General features: G+C 45.7%; 1 protein-coding gene across 3 annotated transcripts; it reads left to right on the forward strand.

Moving 5' to 3' along the window:
* Positions 1-1,608: 1,608 nt before the first annotated feature.
* On the forward strand, positions 1,609-22,948 carry LOC117398606 (neutral alpha-glucosidase AB). Of its 3 annotated transcripts, none has more exons than XM_059019966.1 (25): positions 1,609-1,720; positions 3,459-3,563; positions 4,447-4,555; positions 5,077-5,204; positions 6,046-6,225; positions 7,360-7,425; positions 8,611-8,698; positions 9,224-9,323; positions 9,811-9,907; positions 10,695-10,875; positions 11,374-11,527; positions 12,164-12,399; positions 13,166-13,292; positions 13,783-13,862; positions 14,005-14,148; positions 15,066-15,162; positions 15,965-16,066; positions 16,885-17,128; positions 17,367-17,431; positions 17,736-17,812; positions 18,011-18,085; positions 18,450-18,563; positions 19,195-19,307; positions 20,251-20,351; positions 20,832-22,948. In XM_059019966.1, exons 1-25 carry the CDS (start codon positions 1,701-1,703, stop codon positions 20,939-20,941), a joined length of 2,913 nt encoding a protein of 970 aa, XP_058875949.1. In that variant the 5' UTR covers positions 1,609-1,700; the 3' UTR covers positions 20,942-22,948. The 3 variants fall into 3 exon arrangements, with proteins under 3 accessions (XP_058875949.1, XP_058875950.1, XP_058875951.1); XM_059019967.1 differs by having other exon boundaries at positions 4,447-4,546; XM_059019968.1 differs by lacking the exon at positions 7,360-7,425.
* Positions 22,949-23,068: the final 120 nt, after the last annotated feature.

A 23,068-nucleotide genomic window follows, 5' to 3' on the forward strand; every position in this document is an offset into this window, starting at 1 on the left:
CATGTTAGAGTTGTCGTTTTATTTTGGTTAAGTGTCTGGGAAAACTACAAAGCGCCGGTGTGTAATTCAATAATGTTAGCGTAAAAAATATTCAGCAGGTTTCATCTGATTTTGTGAAGCAACATTTGTGAATTCTACAGGGCGATGCAAACGTTTTGGCCGTAGCTGTGTAGGTTAAGTCCCCATTATCGAGCTAACTTGTTCCACGTGTTCCGATCAGTTAAATCGATCACCGGGATCAGCTGCTTGGTACGATGCAATCAGGGTTCAAATAACCTAGATTAATTCACTGGTACGCTGCAATTGACCCTACATTGTATTATTATTATTAGTTTATTTAGCAGACGCCTTTATCCAAGGCTTACAGAGACTAGGGTGTGTGAACTATGCATCAGCTGCAGAGTCACTTACAACTACGTCTCACCCGAAAGACGGAGCACAAGGAGGTGAAGTGACTTGCTCAGGGTCACACAATGAGTTGAGGTGGGATTTGAACCGGGGACCTCCTGGTTACAAGCCCTTTTCTTTAACCACTGGACCACACAGCCTCCTATTCAAATCCATGATTTATTCTTACATGATGTAATGGTGTTCTATATTATCATATTATTATTATTAGACTTTTGCTATGCTTTTTTTAAAATGAGATAATTCGTCCACTATTCCAACACATCATCATCATCATCATCATCATCATCATCATCATCATCATCATCATCATCATAATAATAATAATATTATTGGGCAGCAGTGTGGAGTAGTGGTTAGGGGCTCTGGACTCTTGACCGGAGGGTCGTGGGTTCAATCCCCGGTCAGGGACACTGCTGCTGTACCCTTGAGCAAGGAACTTTACCTAGATTGCTCCAGTAAAAACCCAACTGTATAAATGGGGAATTGTATGTGAAAATAATGTGATATCTTGTAACAATTGTAAGTTGCCCTGGATAAGGGCGTCTGCTAAGAAATTAATAATAATAATAATAATAATAATAATAATAATATACCTATCGATCTTCTACAGTCTGTTGTTAAATCAAAGCCTTCCATTCGCAAACCGAACCGATGCGACATCATTGCATTAGGAAGACCTCATCTAGAATATTGTGTTCAGTTCTGGTCACCTCATTACAAAAAGGATATTGCTGCTCTAGAAAGAGTGCAAAGGTGCGATCAGAATTATCCCGGGTTTAAAAGGCATATCGTATGCAGACAGTCTCAAAGAATTGAATCTGTTCAGTCTTGAACAAAGAAGACTACGCGGCGATCTGATTCAAGCATTCAAAATCCTAAAAGGTATTGACAACCCAGGGGACCTGAAAAAAGAAACCAGGACCAGGGGTCACAAATGGAGATAAAGGGGCATTCAGAACAGAAAATAGGAGGCGCTTTTTTACACAGAGAATTGTGAGGGTCTGGAACCAACTCCCCAGTAATGTTGTTGAAGCTGACACCCTGGGATCCTTCAAGAAGCTGCTTGATGAGATTCTGGGATCAATAAGCTACTAACAACCAAACGAGCAAGATGGGCTGAATGGAGCCTCCTCTCGTTTGGAAACTTTCTGATGGGCTTATGCGTCTCATTAATATTAATGAGAGGAGGGGGGCCGCGGACCAATGAGAAGAGGCTGACGTGTCCGCGCGAGCAACGACAAGACCAGGGGACGGGTGGGCGCGAGGTCAGAGGGTAGAGCTGAACGAAGATGGCGCCTGTCTCGGAGAGGTAAAAAAAATAAAATAAAGCTGAATCCGTTTTTGTATTAAGATTTAAATATTGTGCTTTTTTTTAAAACCTCTCTACTAAGAAAAGCGAGCTGTAAAGTTGCTCCGCCGTACAATGACAGAGACGCGACTGCAGACGAGAGAAAGGTGTATTAAATATTATATCGAATTTGCCAGGCTGTTATTTATTTATTTAGTATTATTGTTAATATTTTTTGGGGGGTTGAAATTAAAACAGAAACGGTTATTAACGTGATTTAATAATGTTACATTTAAAAACGCCAGCCGGCGAGGTGAGAATCCGCACACGTTTCTCTTTAGCGAATAAAAAATACCCTAAAGGTGACTCTCTCGTGTTTTTTTCGGGGGGGTGGTTTGAGTTAAAATTATGTAAACTTTGTCCGCGGTTTTCCGTCTAGCAAAAAAGGGGACAGCTTTCTCGATATCGATATACAGTCGATAATCGGAAGATAAGATTTGCAAAACGTCATCTGATTTGAAGTGTCCGTGTGTCTTGCAGTCGTTATTAATAATTCTTAATGTCTAGATGCCTAGATGTGTGTTGTGAGTTTATGATTTTTGTCGTGTTTGTTTAAAATTTAACGTGATTCCGATGAATATGTTTTTCAGTTTTTTTTTTGTCGAATAATATTCTCGAGCAATAATATTTCGTGACGTGCATTGTGTCGCCACACTTGCACTAGTGAGGCCCTTTTTCTCGTTGTGTTAAAAAAAAAAAGTCGAATTGCATTAAACTTGCATCACCACACGCACAGACGAGGATGAGCAGTTAAAATATCGGTTCTCGACATCTCTAGAGATGTCGAGTTTAGCTTGTAACTCCGCCGGGAGACTCCGACATGGGATCGGGTCTTATACAGATTTTGCTAGCGTCTGGCGTTCGAGATTGTTCTCTTTGACTAACGTGAGCTGTGATCTCCTGAGCCGGATTTGCGTATTTACTAATATGTATAAACGTATATAATATGCATATTTTTTTTATTTGGAAAACTTAAATGAAAAGAACTAAGAAACTTAATCTTTTTGAGTCAAATTATTTAATATTGAAATGATCAGGAGCCAGGAGTTTGAGCAGGGTTACAAACTCACACTAGCCCTGCTGCTGCTGCTGCTGCTGCACCCAGTCCTGGGGTTCAGAGCTCCCCTCAATGAAGTCTAGTATTATTATTATTAATATTGAAATGATCAGGAGCCAGGAGTTTGAGCAGGGTTAGAAACTCACACTAGCCCTGCTGCTGCTGCTGCACCCAGTCCTGGGGTTCAGAGCTCCACTCAATGAAGTCTAGTATTATTATTATTAATATTGAAATGATCAGGAGTCAGGAGTTTGAGCAGGGTTAGAAACTCACACTAGCCCTGCTGCTGCTGCTGCTGCACCCAGTCCTGGGGTTCAGAGCTCCCCTCAATGAAGTCTAGTATTATTATTATTAATATTGAAATGATCAGGAGTCAGGAGTTTGAGCAGGGTTAGAAACTCACACTAGCCCTGCTGCTGCTGCACCCAGTCCTGGGGTTCAGAGCTCCACTCAATGAAGTCTAGTATTATTATTATTAATATTGAAATGATCAGGAGTCAGGAGTTTGAGCAGGGTTAGAAACTCACACTAGCCCTGCTGCTGCTGCTGCTGCACCCAGTCCTGGGGTTCAGAGCTCTCCTCAATGAAGTCTAGTATTGAAATGATCAGTGTTTTATTTAATATCCCTTTTTGTTTTTGAAGGCTGCGGTGGTTGTTTCTAGCATGGATTATATCCATGTGCATCACGACCACACAGTGTGTGGACAGAAGCAACTTCAAGACCTGCAACCAGAGTGCGTTCTGCAAGTACGTGTGTTCTGTAGATCTCTGTTACCCCTCCTGCTCTGCTCTGGACTTGTCTGACCTCAGCACCACGTTACTGGATCCTCAGCTGATGCGCTATCCTTGCACTATCACACTGCTAACATGTCACTGTGGATACAACTCGCTGTGATCCTAACTTGTCTCCTGGTTCATATTGTATTCTAGTAGTGTTATTATTATACAGAGCATCCTAGTTCATATTGGATTCTAGTAGTGTTATTATTATACATAGCATCCTAGTTCATATTGGATTCTAGTAGTGTTATTATTATACATAGCATCCTAGTTCATATTGGATTCTAGTAGTGTTATTATTATACATAGCATCCTAGTTCATATTGGATTGTAGTAGTGTTATTATTATACATAGCATCCTAGTTCATATTGGATTCTAGTAGTGTTATTATTATACATAGCATCCTAGTTCATATTGGATTCTAGTAGTGTTATTATTATACATAGCATCCTAGTTCATATTGGATTCTAGTAGTGTTATTATTTGCACTTGCTGTAAACTACACTGTGTTTAAATATGAAGCTTGCATTGTAACCCTGCGCTGCCCTGCAACACCTGTGTGAGTCGCCTGGGATAAAGGCGTTTGTCGAATACATAAGTAGAGAGGTCTGAAGACCCCTTGCGGCAGGGATGGGAATCAGACTCCTATTGCACAGCAGTTTCACCCATTCCAGGTTTTACTGCTACCAGCTTGATCAGCCCAATAGTCTTTGAAACCAGGAACGGGTCAGACCGCTGTGTAACGGGAGGGAGTCTCCATCCCTGTTGGTGGTTTTTTTATTTTTTAAAGTTAATTATTATTTTTTCTGCTTGGTTTTCCTGACTCTTGCTCCCGTCCTTGTTTTTCAGACGCCAGAGGAGCGTGACTCCGGGAAACTCTCCCTACAGAGCTCTGCTCGACACCCTGGAGCTGAATGAAAACAGCATGAAACTGCAGCTCCTGAACAAGGTGAATAAGGTAAGCACCCTCCACCCCTCCCTCCCTCCCTCCACAGTACAGCTATGGATGATAGTTCTGCATCCCCTGTTATAGCATTAACTAGTTTAGCTTCAAGTTTTAGCGTCTTTTGCTCTAATTAGGGCAGCAGTGTGGAGTAGCGGTCAGGGCTCTGGACTCTTGACCGGAGGGTCGTGGGTTCAATCCCAGGTGGGGGGACACTGCTGCTGTACCCTTGAGCAAGGTACTTTACCTAGATTGCTCCAGTAAAAAACCCAACTGTATAAATGGGGAATTGTATGTAAGAAATGTGTTATCTTGTGACAATTGTAAGTCGCCCTGGATAAGGGTGTCTGCTAAGAAATAAATAATAATAATAATAATAATAATAATATTATAGCTGCACAAACAGATAATTCGATTTGGATGGAGTTCTGCACAGGCGAGGGGCGCTGGTGTGAATTCAGAAACAGCTGCTTGGGTTTGTGATGATGATGATGATGATGATGATGATGGGAGTGTGGCTGCTGCTCTCTTCCCAGGTTCCTCTGCTCCTCGAGGTGTCCGGGCTGGAGGGGAACATGGTCCGGCTCCGAATCAACGAGCTCAAACCGCTGAAGCCCCGATATGAGGTTCCGGACGTCCTCGTCAAAGAGCCGCGCACCGTCCCGTAAGAGCCAGGAGCATTCATTCATTTTATTTAGATATATATTTTTTGTTCTGTTTTTTCCCTGGTTTTTAAAAAAAAAAAAATATTATATATATATATATATATATATATATATATATATATATATATATACACATTTCTCTTTTGACTGACTTTTTATTTTTTTAGATCAAATGATTCAAATGTATTTTTGGCATGATTTGCTGTGTGATTTTATTTATTTGGCTTTGTGAATTATTCAGTAATTATTTTTCGTGCTGTGTGACTAAATCATTTATTCTTTATGTATCTTTATGAATTATTTCTCTCTCCCTGCTCTGTCATTATTAATTTTTTTTTCTGTTCTGTGATTATTTGGCTTCATGAATTCTCTTTTGCTATTATTTATTATTATTATTATTATTATTATTATTATTATTATTATTATTATTATTATTATTTATTTCTTAGCAAACGCCCTTATCCAGGGCGACTTACAATTGTTACAAGATATCACATTATTTTTACATACAATTCCCCATTTATACAGTTGGGTTTTTACTGGAGCAATCTAGGTAAAGTACCTTGCTCAAGGGTACAGCAGCAGTGCCCCCCCACCTGGGATTGAACCCACGCCCCTTCGGTGAGGAGTCCAGAGCCCTGACCGCTACTCCACACTGCTGCCCCGTTATTAGTGTTGGTGGCTGTGTACTCCCTCGTGCTGTGTGCTCCCTCGTGCTGTGTGCTCCCTCGTGCTGTGTGCTCCCTCGTGCTGTGTGCTCCCTCGTGCTGTGTGCTCCCTCGTGCTGTGTGCTCCCTCGTGCTGTGTGCTCACTCGTGCTGGCTGTGTCTGTCCCTGCAGCCTGGCGGTGGTGTCCCGGGACGAGGGCAGTGTGGAGGTGTCTCTCAGCAGCCCGGATCACCGGCTGGTCCTGACAGCCGAGCCCTTCCGTCTGGACGTGCTGGCGGGGAGGGAGCTGATCCTGAGCGTCAACTCCCGCGGGCTGCTGGTCTTCGAGCATCTGAGGCAACGCAAGGACACGTGAGTGCAGCACGCACACGCACTGACACACGCACACGGATACACTAATACACGCAGCGATACACACGCACACGCACTGACACACGCACAGATACACTAATACACGCAGCGATACACACGCACACACACTGATACACGCACTGTTACACACGCAGATACAACCACGTACACACGGGCGCACGCTGATGCACAAACAGATACAGTGATGTGCACAGTGATACACGCACGCACACACACAGTGATACACACACAGATACAAGCACGTGCACAGTGATACACACACACAGATACACACACAGATGCACAGACACACACAAATACAACCACGTGCACACTGACACACACACACACACCGATGCATAGACACACACGGATACAACCACGTGCACACTGACACACACACACAAATACACACACTGATGCACAAAGATACAGACACAGATACAACCACACACGCACCAGGGAGTTGAGGCTCGGAACTGCTTTCAAATGCTCCCCGAAGTTCTCTTGTTTGATAAAACTGCACCCCTCCACCCCCAAAAGTGACACCCTCAGGGTTGGGGGGGGGGGGGTCACATTCTATTTATATAATTCCATTTCAAAATCAATTCCCACAGCAGTGTGATCCAGTCCAGGTTTTACTGCTACCAGCTTGATCAGCCCCCAGTGTGTCTAGCTAACAAGCTCAGGGTGTGTCTGATTATTAAACTCCCAGTAAAACCAGGACTGGATCACACTGCTATTCCCTGGTTTACAGACAAAAGAAGAAAAAAGTCCACACTCTGCCTGTTTTTAAATGCAAGTTCCCCCTAGTCCAGGATTGTTTGAAATGGGTGTGTCTAGTTTTGTTTAGTTGTGTAATTACATTGGCGGTAGCTGATCCTTTGAAACAGCTGTGCCTTGTGTAAACACTACAGTGCTTCTGTTGGCCTTTCTCTCCTTCCACACAGCAGCTGTGCCAGGAGACGGACCCAACACGCCCTGTAACTTGCTGTCTCTAAATCTCATTGTCTCCTGAAATGCAGACTGATGCTCATCTCTCTCATGTGTTTTTTTTTGTTTCGTTTGTGCCCCTGCACCCTCCCTCTCCCCCCTCCCCTCCCCCCTCCTTTCTCCCTCCCTCCCTATCTTCAGTTTCACGGCTAAAGTTAGTAGCGCAGTGGGTAGCATGTGGGACACAATCAGGAACGTGTTCTCTAGGTAAATTTGCTGGCTGCGTTCTGGTTCTGTTTGTGAATTTTTAAAGTTATAATGAATAGCTTGGCGGAGTTGCAACAGTATCTGTTTTTAATAAAATTAAAAAAAAAAAAAAAATTGTATTTAATTCTGTTTGGGTGGCGTACGAATACATATATTGTTGCAACCCAGTGAACTTTTTTGATTGCTCCCCCCCCCACCCTTTAGCGATAGTCTAGCTAGAGATTTAACATAGAGGAGTTATTGGCTCTCCTTAAGCAAGGAAACCTGCATGAAACTCAAAGGAACCGCTACGGCTGTCCCAGCTTGCTGCTTTCTCTCTCTCTCTGCTGTGGAAAGAAAGTTCTGCCCCAGACAGTTGAAAAAAAAGGACAGTGCATGATATAGATACCGTATGAATGCACTGTATTTAAAACCGATAAACAGACCTGGTCAGATACACGGTTTATTCCACTTGTTAGCCCTGTTCTTAGTTCAAATACTCGCCAATGTGTCGGCTGTGTTTCTAACCCTGCTGTCTACTGTAGACGGCTTCTGGTGCAAATCTTTTTTTTTCCTTCTTAATAAATAAGATTCGTTGGCTTTGAGCTTTCTAGTACTTCATCAGATTGTATAGAAGCCGAGCTCCGTGCTGCATTACAGCTGTAGTGACTATTTTTTGTTTTACTTTTAATAGTTTAACGGGGGGGTCAAGCTCAGCTCCCGGAGGGGGGGGGGGCCCCCCGCAGGGTCTTGTGGCTTCCATCCCCCCCCCCCCCTCCGAGCTCTCAATCGCTTACCTGCTCTAATTATTTGATTAATTGGGACTCAACGCTTCTCTCCGGTCCTCGCAATGTTTCACAGACGCCTCGAATCAAGCGCTTTTTTAAAAATCCTCATCAGCTGTAAAAGATCTTGAAACACGTCCAATTGAACAAATGATGCGATCGATGATGTTTAACTGAGGAGCTCAAGCTGGGATGGAAACCAGCAGACCCCGCGGTGACCCCGGGGCGGGGCGGGGGGGGGTCTGACACCGCTGGTTTAGAACGGACACCCCCTCCTTTCGAAGCTAATCAGCCACCTATAGGGACTTGAACGCTTTCAGTCGGATCTGCTCCTTTTTAATTCCTTTGTTTAGTGTGTGTTATTTTAAAAAAAAGATTAGTTATTTATTTTAATTTGTTTCTTTTTTGTTTTTAAAACCAGCGCGAGCAAAAAAGAAGAGTCCTCGGAAGAGGGAGAGGAGAAGGCAGACGATACCGACCCCACAGCAGAGCAAACGGACGACAACAAGGTAACTTTGTGACGGGCCAGTTTTCGCTGCAGTCCGTGGGGAGGGGGGGGTGCTTGTATAGTTTTTAGTAAACGGTTGCTCGACTCTGCTTTGAATTCCTCTCCCCCCCGCCCCCCTCAAACTGCAAGAGATGACCCCTCTTATACAACAAGAGACCCCCTACACACACACACACACACACACACACACACACACACACACACACACACACACACACACACACAGTATTCATAAATTTCATACAATTCACACGCCACCTGGAACGGGTGAAACTGCTGTGCGACGAACTGCTGAAGACTCCCGCTGCACAGCAGTGTGATCCAGTCCTGGTTTCACTGGGAGTTTAATAATCAGACACACCTGAGCTTGTTAGCTAGACACACTGGGGGCTGATCAAGCTGGTAGCAGTAAAACCTGGACTGGATCACACTGCTGTGCGATAGGAGTCTGATTCCCATTCCTCTGTGAGTTTAATAATAAGACACACCTGAGCTTATTTCCATCCCTGGTGTTCTGTCTTCACAGGCAGAGGATGGAGAGGCTGAGAAAGTGAAGGAGGAGGAGGAGAATGAAGAAGGGATGTGGGAGGAGACATTCAAGACGCACACGGACAGCAAGCCCAACGGTACGCCCCGGAGCTGGGCTCAATTACAATTACAATGCTATTCAATTACAGTGCTATTCAATTACAATCTCAATTACATTCTCAATTACAATGCTATTTAATTATAATCTCAATTACAATGCTGTTTAATTACAATCTCAATTACAATGCTGTTCAATTACATTCTCAATTACAATGCTATCAATTACAATTAGATAGGATTATGCTGCAGTAATTAATTATATTTTACTGTCTTCTAAATAACCCAGCAATAATCCTCACAGAGACATACAGTTTATCCCTAAGGGGGTTATAAATTTACTAGATTAGCCATTTTGTTGGTTTCCAATAAAGATCTCGAAGTGTTTTTAATATAAGCATCTTTTTTGTGTATTTATTTATTTTTTTATCTCGTATGAGGTGTGAGATTAGCCCGCAGGTCCCTGTCTGATTTTCCCAGATTGTTGAATTCTCTCTCTCTCTCTCTCTCTCTCTCTCTGTGTCTCAGGTCCCACCTCCATCAGTCTGGATTTCTCGCTGCCTGGAGTTGAGAACGTCTACGGGATCCCCGAACATGCAGACTCCCTCAAACTCAAGACCACAGAGTAAGCGTAGCTGAGCGTGGCTTACCCCAGCGCAGAGAGAGAGAGAGAGTGTTTATTATTGGCATCATTTTTAAAAAGGATGTTTCATGAAAATAGCTTAATTCTTTAAAATAAGTTGTACTTTTTTAAAATCTTAACTGTTTAAGGTTTTGTCTCGTAATTACATTGATAAGAATATTTATTTGGCAGACTCCTGCTTTATCCCAGGCGACTCACACAGGTGTTACAGGGCAGCGCAGGGTTACAATGCAAGCTTCAGATTTAAACACAGTGTAGTTTACAGCAAGTGCAAATAATAACACTACTAGAATCCAATATGAACTAGGATGCTATGTATAATAATAACACTACTAGAATCCAATATGAACTAGGATGCTATGTATAATAATAACACTACTAGAATCCAATATGAACTAGGATGCTCTGTATAATAATAACACTACTAGAATACAATATGAACTAGGATGCTGTGTATAATAATAACACTACTAGAATCCAATATGAACTAGGATGCTCTGTATAATAATAACACTACTAGAATACAATATGAACTAGGATGCTATGTATAATAATAACACTACTAGAATCCAATATGAACTAGGATGCTATGTATAATAATAACACTACTAGAATCCAATATGAACTAGGATGCTCTGTATAATAATAACACTACTAGAATACAATATGAACTAGGATGCAATAAGTTCGGATTACAGCACGCTGTGTTGTTGCGCTGCTGGTGGCTTGTTCAGTGTTTAACCCGCGCTCCCGCTGTCTCCCTCTGCAGCAGCGGGGATCCGTACCGACTCTTCAATCTGGATGTGTTTCAGTATGAGCTCCACAACCCCATGGCTCTGTATGGGGCCGTGCCTCTCCTGCTGGCCCACAGCCCTCGCCGCACCCTGGGCATCTTCTGGCTGAACGCAGCCGAGACCTGGGTGGATATCAGCTCCAATACAGCTGGCAAGGTGAGGCTGGGAGGGGGAGAGGGGTTAGAAACTCACACTAACCCTGCTGCTGCTGCTGCTGCACCCAGTCCTGGGGTTCAGAGCTCCCCTCAATGAAGTCTAGTATTATTATTATTATTATTATTATTATTATTATTATTGAAATGATCAGGAGCCAGGAGTTTGAGCAGGGTTAGAAACTCACACTAGCCCTGCTGCTGCTGCTGCTGCTGCACCCAGTCCTGGGGTTCAGAGCTCCCGTCAATGAAGTCTAATATTATTATTATTATTATTATTATTATTGAAATGATCAGGAGCCAGGAGTTTGAGCAGGGTTAGAAACTCACACTAGCCCTGCTGCTGCTGCTGCTGCACCCAGTCCTGGGGTTCAGAGCTCCCCTCAATGAAGTCTAGGATGATTATTAATATTGCAATGATCAGGAGCCATGAATTTGAGCTGTTAATAGCTAGCTGTGCTCTCTCTCTTTCTCCCTCTCTCTCTCCTCCCTGTTTTCTCAGACGGTGCTGGGTAAGGTGCTGGATTACGTGCAGGGCTCCAGCGAGGAGCCGCAGACAGACGTGCGCTGGATCTCGGAGAGCGGGATCATCGACGCCTTCATTCTGCTGGGACCCAGACCCACCGACATCTTCCACCAGTACGCCTCCCTCACAGGTACTGTCTAGCATCGCAGCGAGTCGCATTGAAACAGGACCTGGCCAGGTTTTGGCCCTTCGTGTTGGAACCCCTTTCTGCTCCGAGTCGCGCCTTGAGACCAGCGAAATGCTGAACTTTTTGGTAGTTATATTTCCTAGTATAAATGCTATGAAATATATTAATTATTATTATTATTTATTGTTATTATTATTATTATTATTATTATTATTATTATTATTATTATTATTATTATTATTATTATTATTATTATTATTTTTCTTAGACGCCCTTATCCAGGGCGACTTACAATTGTTACAAGATATCACATTATTTTTACATACAATTACATTATTTTTTACACATTATTTTTACATACAATTCCCCATTTATACAGTTGGGTTTTTACTGGAGCAATCTAGGTAAAGTACCTTGCTCAAGGGTACAGCAGCAGTGTCCCCCCCACCTGGGATTGAACCCACGACCCTCCGGTCAAGAGTCCAGAGCCCTAACCACTACTCCACCACTAACTCCTCCTCAGCAGCATCAGCCCCTTGTGCAAGGAGCTCAATCCGGCTAATCGAACAATGGGTCTGTTTTTTTTTTTTTTTTCTTTTTGCTGCCTCTCCTAATTCCATCGTTCCTCCGCCCTCTCAGGCACGCAGGCGTTCCCGCCCCTCTTCTCTCTGGCCTATCACCAGTGCCGCTGGAACTACAACGACGAGGAGGACGTCCGCTCGGTGGACTCCGGGTTCGACCTGCACGACATCCCCTGCGACGTGATCTGGCTGGACATCGAGCACACAGACGGCAAGCGATACTTCACCTGGGACCCCAACAAGTTCCCCTCGCCCCGGGACATGCTGCAGGGGCTGCAGGCCAAGAAACGCAAGGTCTGGGGCTGGGAGAGGGGTCCGAGAGAGAGCAGGGGGCTGGGAGAGGGGGGTCTGAGAGAGCAGGGGGCTGGGAGAGGGGGGTCTGAGAGAGAGGGGGCCCAAGAGAGCAGGGGGCTGGGATAGGGGGGTCCGAGAGAGCAGGGGGCTGGGAGAGGGGTCTGAGAGAGCAGGGGGCTGGGAGAGGGGGGTCTGAGAGAGAGGGGGCCCGAGAGAGCAGGGGGCTGGGAGAGGGGGTGTCGGAGAGAGCAGGGGGCTGGGAGAGGGGGGTCTGAGAGAGCAGGGGGCTGGGAGCAGGGGGCTGGGAGAGGGGGGCCCAAGAGAGCAGGGGGCTGGGATAGGGGGGTCCGAGAGAGCAGGGGGCTGGGAGAGGGGGGTCTGAGAGAGCAGGGGGCTGGGAGCAGGGGGCTGGGAGAGGGGGTGTCGGAGAGAGCAGGGGGCTGGGAGAGGGGGGTCTGAGAGCAGGGGGCTGAGAGAGGGGGGTCCGAGAGAGCAGGGGGCTGGGAGAGGGGGGTCCGAGAGAGCAGGGGGCTGGGAGAGGGGGGTCTGAGAGAGCAGGGGGCTGGGAGAGGGGGGTCTGAGAGAGCTGAAGTTAAAGGGACGTCACCAAAGACTTCTGCTCAACGTTTTGTCGTTTTAATTTCGTTAGTTTCTTTTTAGTCTTGAGAAATTCCAGCACTGCTGAACGATGCATTCAAATAATTTGTTTTGAAGCTTCTGACTTTAATTTCCAGCTCCCTAATCTCTGCCCCCCGTCTCTCTTCAGATGGTCACTATCGTGGACCCCCACATCAAGGTGGACAGCGACTACAAAATCCACAAGGAAGTCCGCTCCCACGGCTACTACACCAAGACCAAAGACGGCAGCGACTACGAGGGCTGGTGCTGGCCAGGTACGGCACGCTTTCACTGCTCCTCCACCGAGCACAGAGACAGTGCTCTGTCTGTCTCTCTCTCTCTCTCTCTCTCTCTCTCTTTCTCTCTCTCTCTGTAACTGTTTGTCTTTCTCGGTCTGTGCATGTGTCTGTCTGTCTCTTTCTTTCTTTCTTTCTTTCTTTCTTTCTTTCTTTCTTACTTTCTCTGTCTCTCTGTGTGTAACTGTCGGTTTCTCTGTCTGTATATCTGTCTCTCCTCTGTGTGTGTGTCTCCTTTCTTTCTCTGTGTGTGTAATTGTCTGTCTCTGTATCTCTCTCTCCTCTCTGTCTCTCCTGTCTGTCTGTGTGCATGGTGTCTTCTCTCTCTCTCTCTCTCTCTCTCTCTCTCTCCCGTTCCAAACCTCAAACATTGACTCCATATACAAAAACTATGAAGATCTCATATTTTGAGGAGCTAACTGAATTTATTTTGCTTCCTGTGTGTGTGTTTTTGTTTTCCTTTCCCCAGGGACCGCAGGGTACCCCGACTTCACGGACCCCGAGATGCGCTCCTGGTGGGCCAGCATGTTCTCCTACGATCAGTACGAGGTGAGGGGACCCCCAGGGAGGTGGGGGGTGGAGGGGTGGGCTAGTCCTTGATTGGTTTGATGTGATTTTGGAGACTCCGCTGCGTAGGTCGCACCTGACCCTGCCTGTGTGTGTGTGCATTCGCTCTCCTCCTGCTCCTCAGGGCTCGACGGAGAACCTCTACATCTGGAACGACATGAACGAACCGTCCGTGTTCAACGGGCCGGAGGTGACCATGCACAAAGACGCCGTGCACAAGGGGGGCTGGGAGAACCGAGACCTGCACAACCTCTACGGCTTCTACGTGGTGAGGAGGGGGTGGGGAGAGGTGGGGGGGGGGGGGGGAGAACCGCGACCTGCACAACCTCTACGGCTTCTACGTGGTGAGGAGGGGGTGGGGAGAGGTGGGGGGGGGGAGGAGGAGGAGGAGGAGGGGGGAGAACCGCGACCTGCACAACCTCTACGGCTTCTACGTGGTGAGGAGGGGGTGGGGAGAGGTGGGGGGGGGGGGGGGGAGAACCGCGACCTGCACAACCTCTACGGCTTCTACGTGGTGAGGAGGGGGTGGGGAGAGGTGGGGGGGGGGAGAACCGCGACCTGCACAACCTCTATGGCTTCTACGTGGTGAGGTGGGGGGAAGAGGGGGGGAGAGGGGGAGACTGGAGGGGTGGGGGGAAGAGAGGGGGAGACTGGAGGGGTGGGGGGGTGGGGGTGGGAGAGGGGGTGTCTGGTGGGGGGTGGGGAGAGCAGGGTGTATGGAGAGGGGAGAGGAGGGGTGGGGGTTGTGTTTTAAAGAAGAGGCTCCTTCTTAAAGTGACGCTGCAGCCTGGATCAAATGTCTGAGGAGAGGTGACAAGGAAAACAAACCAAAGCTGCATTTTTAAAATGAATGGGATAAATAACTGAGAACCGATAATAGGGATGGAAGCAAGACTCCTATTGCACAGCAGTGTGATCCAGTCCAGGTTTTACTGCTACCAGCTTGATCAGCCCCCAGTGTGTCTAGCTAACAAGCTCAGGGTGTGTCTGATTATTAAACTCCCAGTGAAACCAGGACTGGATCACACTGCTGTGCAACGGAGGGCTTGTTTCTGCACACAAATTAAGACACGGTCCAACATCCAGCATCAAAACACTCCACCACTGAAGTCTTGTTTTGTATTAATTCTGCGTCGTTCATGACTTGTGGTTGCTGTTTTACGTGTTTTCTTTTTTTCAATGCAGCAAATGGCCACCGCGGAAGGGCAGGTTCATCGGTCTGGAGGCACGGAGCGTCCCTTCGTGTTGACCAGAGCGTTTTTTGCGGGGTCGCAGCGATACGGTGAGCACCGCGCTCTGCCGTTAAACACGCGGCGGAAACGCAGGCGTTCTGTAGATTTTTTTTTTTTTGCATGATTTTTATTTGTGGTGCAGCGGTGACTGTAGTAACTCCAGGGCTGGGAATCAGACTCCTATTGCACAGCAGTGTGATCCAGTCCAGGTTTTACTGCTACCAGCTTGATCAGCCCCCAGTGTGTCTAGCTAACAAGCTCAGGTGTGTCTGATTATTAAACTCCCAGTGAAACCAGGACTGGATCACACTGCTGTGCAACAGGAGTCTGATTCCCAGCCCTGTGGTTGTATGCAAAGCCATGCAAGTTTGCATTTCACTAAGTGTGAAAACGCTACAAAATAAGGTCATAATTGTAGTACAGTAGTATTTCATGTTGGATTTTGAAATGTCACATTTTGAATTGGTCAGTTTTTCAGCTCACTGTGGGGGGGGGGAAACTACAAAGCGCTGGGTGTGGAATTCAATATGTTAACAAGGGAACATTATTCAGCAGCTTTCATTGGACTCTATGAAGCTGAGGGAGTTCATTCTATATAGAGGGGGTGGAATTCAATATGTTAACAAGGGAACATTATTCAGCAGCTTTCATTGGACTCTATGAAGCTGAGGGAGTTCATTCTATATAGAGGGGGATGCAGAGCTGTGTTTGCACGCTGAGGATAATTGGTTTAAGTGAAGCATTTGAATGAAGGGCAGGGCTGCCCCTCATCTCTGTGCTGCTTTCCCCTGGCTGTGCCGCACTGCCTTGCGTGGCTCGGCAGGTTTTTAATTCTCTTGCCCCCCCCCCCAGGCGCGGTGTGGACAGGAGACAACGCAGCGGAGTGGGACCATCTGCGGATCTCCATCCCGATGTGCCTGAGCCTGGGTCTGGCTGGGATCTCCTTCACTGGGGGTGAGTGTCACCTGCTTTCACTCCTCAATGGGGGATCGGCCCGATCAACAGCAGCGACCCTCCCCTCATATTATTTACTGGACTCTGTGGAGAACAGCGGTCCACGCGATCCACGCAAACCCCTCAGCAGCTGTTGCTTCATTCTGAATGCGAAATCATTTTTTATTTGATTTCTTATTTTTTAGTGTGCGTGTTTCTGCTGAGCTTGACCCAAATCGAAATACGTTTTTTGTGCGGCTCTAATATTGCATTTTGTAATAGTTTTTAAACAAATTCAAATAGGGACAGCTAAAAAAAAAAAAAAAACTCTAGTCTTTATATGTAATTAGGGCTTCTAGTGTTCGGGTTTTTATTTGTGATCACTTGATGTCCCTTTTTAAACACATTCTGAGACGATTCACTTTCTTAATCAAACACTAATTCCCAAAGGAAGTTTGTTTCGTTTTACCCTCATATCTTGACTGAGTTCACAAACGACTTGCCTTGATCTCCACTTGATTCTGTTCAAACCTGTATTTCGTTCTGGCTCTAATCGCCGAATTCATCTTAGTAATTTCCACGGCGTTGGTTTCTAGCAGCGTGTCGATAATTTAAACAGTCTGGCACCGAGTGAAGGCTTAACAACTGTTAATCAAGGGAGGGAGAGAGAGACGGAAAATAAAACCAGAAAACTGGAAGCCCTGTTTATAATCTGGAAGACGCAAACGCATGAGTTTAAAAACCAAGAATATTTAACGTGACACATTACGAATTATTTTTGAACACGGTTTCATTGAATTATTATTATTTTTTGATGTTCTGTTCTCGTGGCTCCTCAGCGGACGTGGGTGGTTTCTTCAAGTCCCCCGACGCGTCGCTCCTGGTCCGCTGGTTCCAGACCGGCGCCTACCAGCCTTTCTTCCGCAGCCACGCCCACCTGGACACGCCCCGGCGCGAGCCCTGGCTGTTCGGGGACGAGAACACCCGGCTGATCCGCGAGGCCGTGCGCCAGAGATACGCGCTGCTTCCCTTCTGGTATACCCTGTTCTACCAGGCCTACCGCACCGGGGAGCCCGTCATGAGGTGAGGGGGGTGGGGGGGCGTGGCTGGAGGGGGTGGGGGCGTGGCTGGAGGGTGGGGTGGGGGCGTGGCTCACTAACGATAGACACTGTGTGTCTGGCTTGTTCCCCATCTCTAAGCACTGTTTGTTTGTGTCGGTCTGTCTGGCTCACTTGTCCATAAGCACGCTGTACCTTGTCTGCTTAGAATTTTATTTTTGTGAGCTTGTGAAATGATTCAGACTCCTCCTCCTGTTTTCCAGACCCCTCTGGGTGGAGTACCCAACGGACGTCTCCACGTTTGCCATCGATGACGAGTACATGCTGGGTATGTATTGAAAGACTCTCACCAATTGGCTGAGCGCTGCCCGGGTAGGGTAGGGTAGTCCCTCGGTTCACCAGCGACCCCTGCTGGTCAGCTGTGGAGCCATTCAGATCCGGCAGTCTGATGGCTTCGCTGTGGACCTTCAGTGCGAAGCAGGGACGCGTTTCGGGGGACGCGTGTGCCTGCTGCCGTCTCGCGAAGTCGCCGCGGTGGACAGAGAGCAAATACATACAATGGCATGTTATTCAGAATTGGTTGTGGGTGTAATGCCCTGCCTCTCTGTGTCTGTCTCTCCGGATCCCTGCAGGGGGAGCGTTGCTGGTGCATCCAGTCACTGAGGAGGGAGCCAGGGGGGTCACAGCCTACCTGCCTGGGAAAGGAGAGGTGAGTGTCTGTCTCCCCGGGGGAGGGGGGCAGCGGAGCACAGTGGAGTCGGGTCTGCATCGTCAAGCAGAGAGTCTTTGGCAATTCTAGAATGGATGATGATGATGATGGTGGTGGTGGTGGTGGTGGTGATGATGATGGGCACAGGTGTGTTTTCAGATGCAGACACTTTATACTCTCTCTCTCTCTCTCTCTCAGGTCTGGTACGATGTCCACACTTACCAGAAGCACACTGCTCCCCAGAATCTCTACATCCCAGTCACCATGAGCTCAGTGAGTAAAGCGATCCTTTTATAAACCAGCCCTGTCCTCCTAACACATACCCCCGTATAGGGCTCTGTATCTAAACCAGCCCTGTGCTCCTAACACACACCCCCGTATAGGGCTCTGTATCTAATAGGGGTGTGCAGAAACTCGTACTTTATCGACGGGTATTCAATAAATCTGTGCCAACCGTGGCTTTCAAAAACGAGAAAAGCCGTCCTTCCCTCGCCTTTGCAATTGAGTATCAATCCTCTCCGATTTTAACTTCTACCTTGTTAAAATAAATCGCGACGTTGGATGTTTTTAATTTAGAAAAATGTTTACGCAGTTCAATAGATAAAAACAAGTGTGTGTGTATTTATTTTTCTTCCAGATCCCTGTGTTCCAGCGTGGCGGCACAATTATCCCACGCAAGGATCGAGTCCGCCGCTCCTCCGAGTGCATGGCAGGAGACCCCTACACTCTCTACGTGGCTCTGAGCCCGCAGGTACACACCGGAGATCGTGTTTAGACCCCCTTAACTCCACTGTGTGTGTGTGTGTGAGATTGTACCAGGTTAAGTTTATATCTGTATCTATTTTAGAACGCATGTAGGTGTTCCTGATTTTTTTTTCTCAAAAACTTGAACTTCTGATTTTTAAAAAAATAAAATTAAAAAAATAAATCACGTCCGAAGGAAGGAGATCTGGAAAAGGTTTTGTGATCTGGCATCAAATAGCTTTCCTGTTCGGTGGACCCTGAGTGAAATATTTGCTTCAGGTTATTATCGTTCAGCAGATGCTTTTATCCAAAGCGACTCGCAGAGACTAGGGGGGGTGAACTCTGCATCATCAACAACTGCTGCTGCTGCTGCTGCTGCAGAGTCACTTCCAATAGGAGCTCGTTTGTGTGACGTCTCATCCGAAGGACGGAGCACAAGGAGGTGAAGTGACTTGCTCAGGGTCCCACACACACACACACACACACACACACACACACACACACAGACACAGGGAGTCAGTGGCTGAGCTGGGATTTGAACCTCCTGGTATCGAGACCCCCTTTTCTCTAACCGCTGGACCAGCGAGCCTCCTTGTTTTTGGGATCTTTATTAATTGAAATCCTGTTTTGTTTTCCAGAACGCTGCCAGCGGGGAGCTGTTTGTGGACGACGGACACACGTTCAGCTTCAAGACCAAGAATCAATACATCCACCGCAAGTTCACCTTCGCAAACAACTCCCTGACTTCCAGGTAATATTATTCATTATGTATGTGGCAGACTCCTTTATCCCAGGCGACTCACACAGGTGTTACAGGGCAGCGCAGGGTTACAATGCAAGCTTCATATTGAAACACAGTGTAGTTTACAGCAAGTGCAAATAATAACACTACTAGAATCCAATATGAACTAGGATGCTCTGTATAATAATAACACTACTAGAATCCAATATGAACTAGGATGCTGTGTATAATAATAACACTACTAGAATCCAATATGAACTAGGATGCTATGTATAATAATAACACTACTAGAATCCAATATGAACTAGGATGCTATGTATAATAATAACACTACTAGAATCCAATATGAACTAGGATGCTGTGTATAATAATAACACTACTAGAATCCAATATGAACTAGGATGCTGTGTATAATAATAACACTACTAGAATCCAATATGAACTAGGATGCTGTGTATAATAATAACACTACTAGAATCCAATATGAACTAGGATGCTGTGTATAATAATAACACTACTAGAATCCAATATGAACTAGGATGCTATGTATAATAATAACACTACTAGAATCCAATATGAACTAGGATGCTGTGTATAATAATAACACTACTAGAATCCAATATGAACTAGGATGCTGTGTATAATAATAACACTACTAGAATCCAATATGAACTAGGATGCTGTGTATAATAATAACACTACTAGAATCCAATATGAACTAGGATGCTATGTATAATAATAACACTACAGGGCAATTCTAAGACACAAGACACACCTGAGCTTGTTGCCTAGACACACTGGGGCTGATCAAGCTGGTAGCAGTAAAGCTGTGTGTGTGTGTGTGACAGACATTTATTCAGCTGTTTTCAGTATTTCATGCTTGACCAGGCCAGCTCAAGCAGATCCCTCACCCTCCCCCTCCCCTCTCTCTGTCTCTCTCCCCCTCCCACAGCAACGCAGACCCCAGGGGTGAGTTCACAAGTGCAGCCTGGATTGAGCGTGTGGTGATCATGGGGGCACAGAGACCCAGCGGCGTGCAGCTCCAGGGACCAGGTGAGAGAAACACACAGCTGACTCCATACATCTAGAGTCTTTAAAAAACTACTGCAGGATACAGAGGAACCTCACACTCTCCTTCATCCACCTGACTGAGGGGAAACTAGAAGAGACCGAGTCAAGCAGACCAGCGTTTGGGCTCCAGTGCCTTCATCAGTGTTATTATTGAAACTAGAAGAGACCGAGTCAAGCAGACCAGCGTTTGGGCTCCAGTGCCTTCATCAGTGTGATTATTGAAACTAGAAGAGACCGAGTCAAGCAGACCAGCGTTTGGGCTCCAGTGCCTTCATCAGTGTGATTATTGAAACTAGAAGAGACCGAGTCAAGCAGACCAGCGTTTGGGCTCTGAGTTTCACCTCAATAATAACTGATGAAGGCACTGGAGCCCAAACTCTCACTCCTTGTAGTTTTCACCACCTCCTCCTGTTTTTATTCATGCTCTCTCTCTCTCTCTCTCTCTTTCCCCCCCCTCCCCAGAGGGCAGCCAGACGGATCTGGAGTTTGAGTTCGACTCGGAGACGTCTGTGTTAACCCTTCGCAAGCCGGCGGTCAGCGTGGGCTCGGACTGGAGCCTGGTCCTGCGGTAATGAAGCCCCTCCCCTCTCCGCTGTGGCTGGGCGGGGCGCTGACCGAGGGGAGGAGTCTGGGGAGCAACGAGCAGGGAGGAGGAGGAGGAGGAGGAGGAAAGCCTGAGCACATCCGCTTGAGCGCTGGAACAAATCAGAACTGAGAGAGAGAAACTAAACTATGATAATAATAATAATAACCAAAATAAAAACTGGCAATCCTGAGGCAGGTGCTTTTTAATAAATAAATTTAAATAAATGTATCATTGATCTCCGCTTGCAAAAGGGTTATTAGTTGACACAGTGGTTAGCCAGCATTAATCAAGACTCCTGTTGCACAGCAGTGTGATCCAGTCCTGGTTTCACTGGGAGTTTAATAATCAGACACACCTGAGCTTGTTAGCTAGACACACTGGGGACTGATCAAGCTGGTAGTGGCGACACTGCTGTGCAATAGGAGTCTTGTTTCCTGACTCCAGCACTGGGCTGTTTTCCGCGGAGGGGAGGGAACAGGAGCTGCATGAAAATCGGGATGAATAGTTTGTCAGGATTTGAATATGCACTTCCAGCGACCTTTGAGAGGCAGAGAGAACTCTCTCACAGCAGCTTCTCTCTTCACAATGATTTCCAGGTGGCTGTGAAAGACAGATCTCTCGTTTTCTGAATGTTTTAAAATATTCAGAACGGGGCGGGTTGAGTTTCTATTGCAGTTCTGATTTGTGTTCCAGATGGTTTGGGATTAGATTTTTTTTTTTAAGTAACATTTTGTTTAAAAGATAAATAAATAAATAATTGGACGATAAACCCTGTCGATGCGTTCTACAGTTGTGTGTTTTAAAAAATGTCAGATTTCTTTTTTTTTTTTTACATCATGGATAAAATTAGTCAGTTTACGTTGTTGCATATTAATGACTGTGAAGCCCAAACGGTTTTTGTTTATTTTTCCATCCTTCATGGCGATTTGATTGTTTTTTTCTAACTTAGACCATTTTGTTTGTTTTTTGTCTTGTCCTGTAATTTTTACCTGTTCGGAGAGGCATGTTTCTTCTGTTATTGTACTCTGGACACTAATTAGAAACCTTTCTCAGCATCTTCAGTGTAAATTCAATGGCAAACGTTTCCACTAGAAGTCTTTCTCAGCGTCTTCAGTGTAAATTCAATGGCAAACGTTTCCACTAGAAGTCTTTCTCAGCATCTTCAGTGTAAATTCAATGGCAAACGTTTCCACTAGAAGTCTCTTTCAGCGTCTTCAGTGTAAATTCAATGGCAAACGTTTCCACTAGAAGTCTCTCTGTGTCTTCAGTGTAAATTCAATGGCAAACGTTTCCACTAGAAGTCTCTCTGTGTCTTCAGTGTAAATTCAATGGCAAGCGTTTCCACTAGAAGTCTCTCTCAGCGTCTTCAGTGTAAATTCAATGGCAAACGTTTCCACTAGAAGTCTTTCTCAGCATCAATAGATATCCCAAAAGAATTAAATTCAGTGACAAATGTGTGTTTTTTTTTTAATACTTCTAATAGTAATGTTTGTTTTTGAATACATTTTATAACTTGTATTTAACGTGCAGCTGAGGGTTGGTATCTAGCACTTACAAAATATGTTTGTTTCCCCTTCATGTAATGTACATTCCAATGGTTGCTGTATTGTGGTTTATGTGATAGACCTTCACTGCCCCCTTCTGGCCAAAACAGTCACGCACTCTGAGCTAAAAAAAAACAAGTTTTTAGTGTTTGTTCTTAGGGGTGTCGCATTGCACTAATGTCACGATACCTGCCATGGTTCTGATGGTCTGTTTGTATGATAATGACTTTGAAACTCAGTGTCCAGAGTACATGCCCCCTCTTTTGAAAAAATGTGTGTCCTGATTTTATAATTGCAATTTAAAAAAAAAAAAAAACTTGGAAAAGTGTACTGGATTTAATTTTTTTTTTTTTGGATCAATTTAAAGTCAAATTTTGGGACCTTTTGATAAATAAAGCAAGAGACTATCCAATAAAATGAAACTAATAAAATAAAAAATAAAACATTAAGTGTACAAGTGTCTTTTTTTTTTTATTATTATTATTATTCCTGGGGGCTACAGAACCGCTTCCCAGACCCGGTCCCGTGCCCCCTCTGCTGTGTCTGCTGGTTTCCATTCCAACTGATCT

Source organism: Acipenser ruthenus, unplaced genomic scaffold, assembly GCF_902713425.1.
Source record: "Acipenser ruthenus unplaced genomic scaffold, fAciRut3.2 maternal haplotype, whole genome shotgun sequence".
Classification (NCBI taxonomy): Eukaryota; Metazoa; Chordata; class Actinopteri; order Acipenseriformes; family Acipenseridae; genus Acipenser; species Acipenser ruthenus.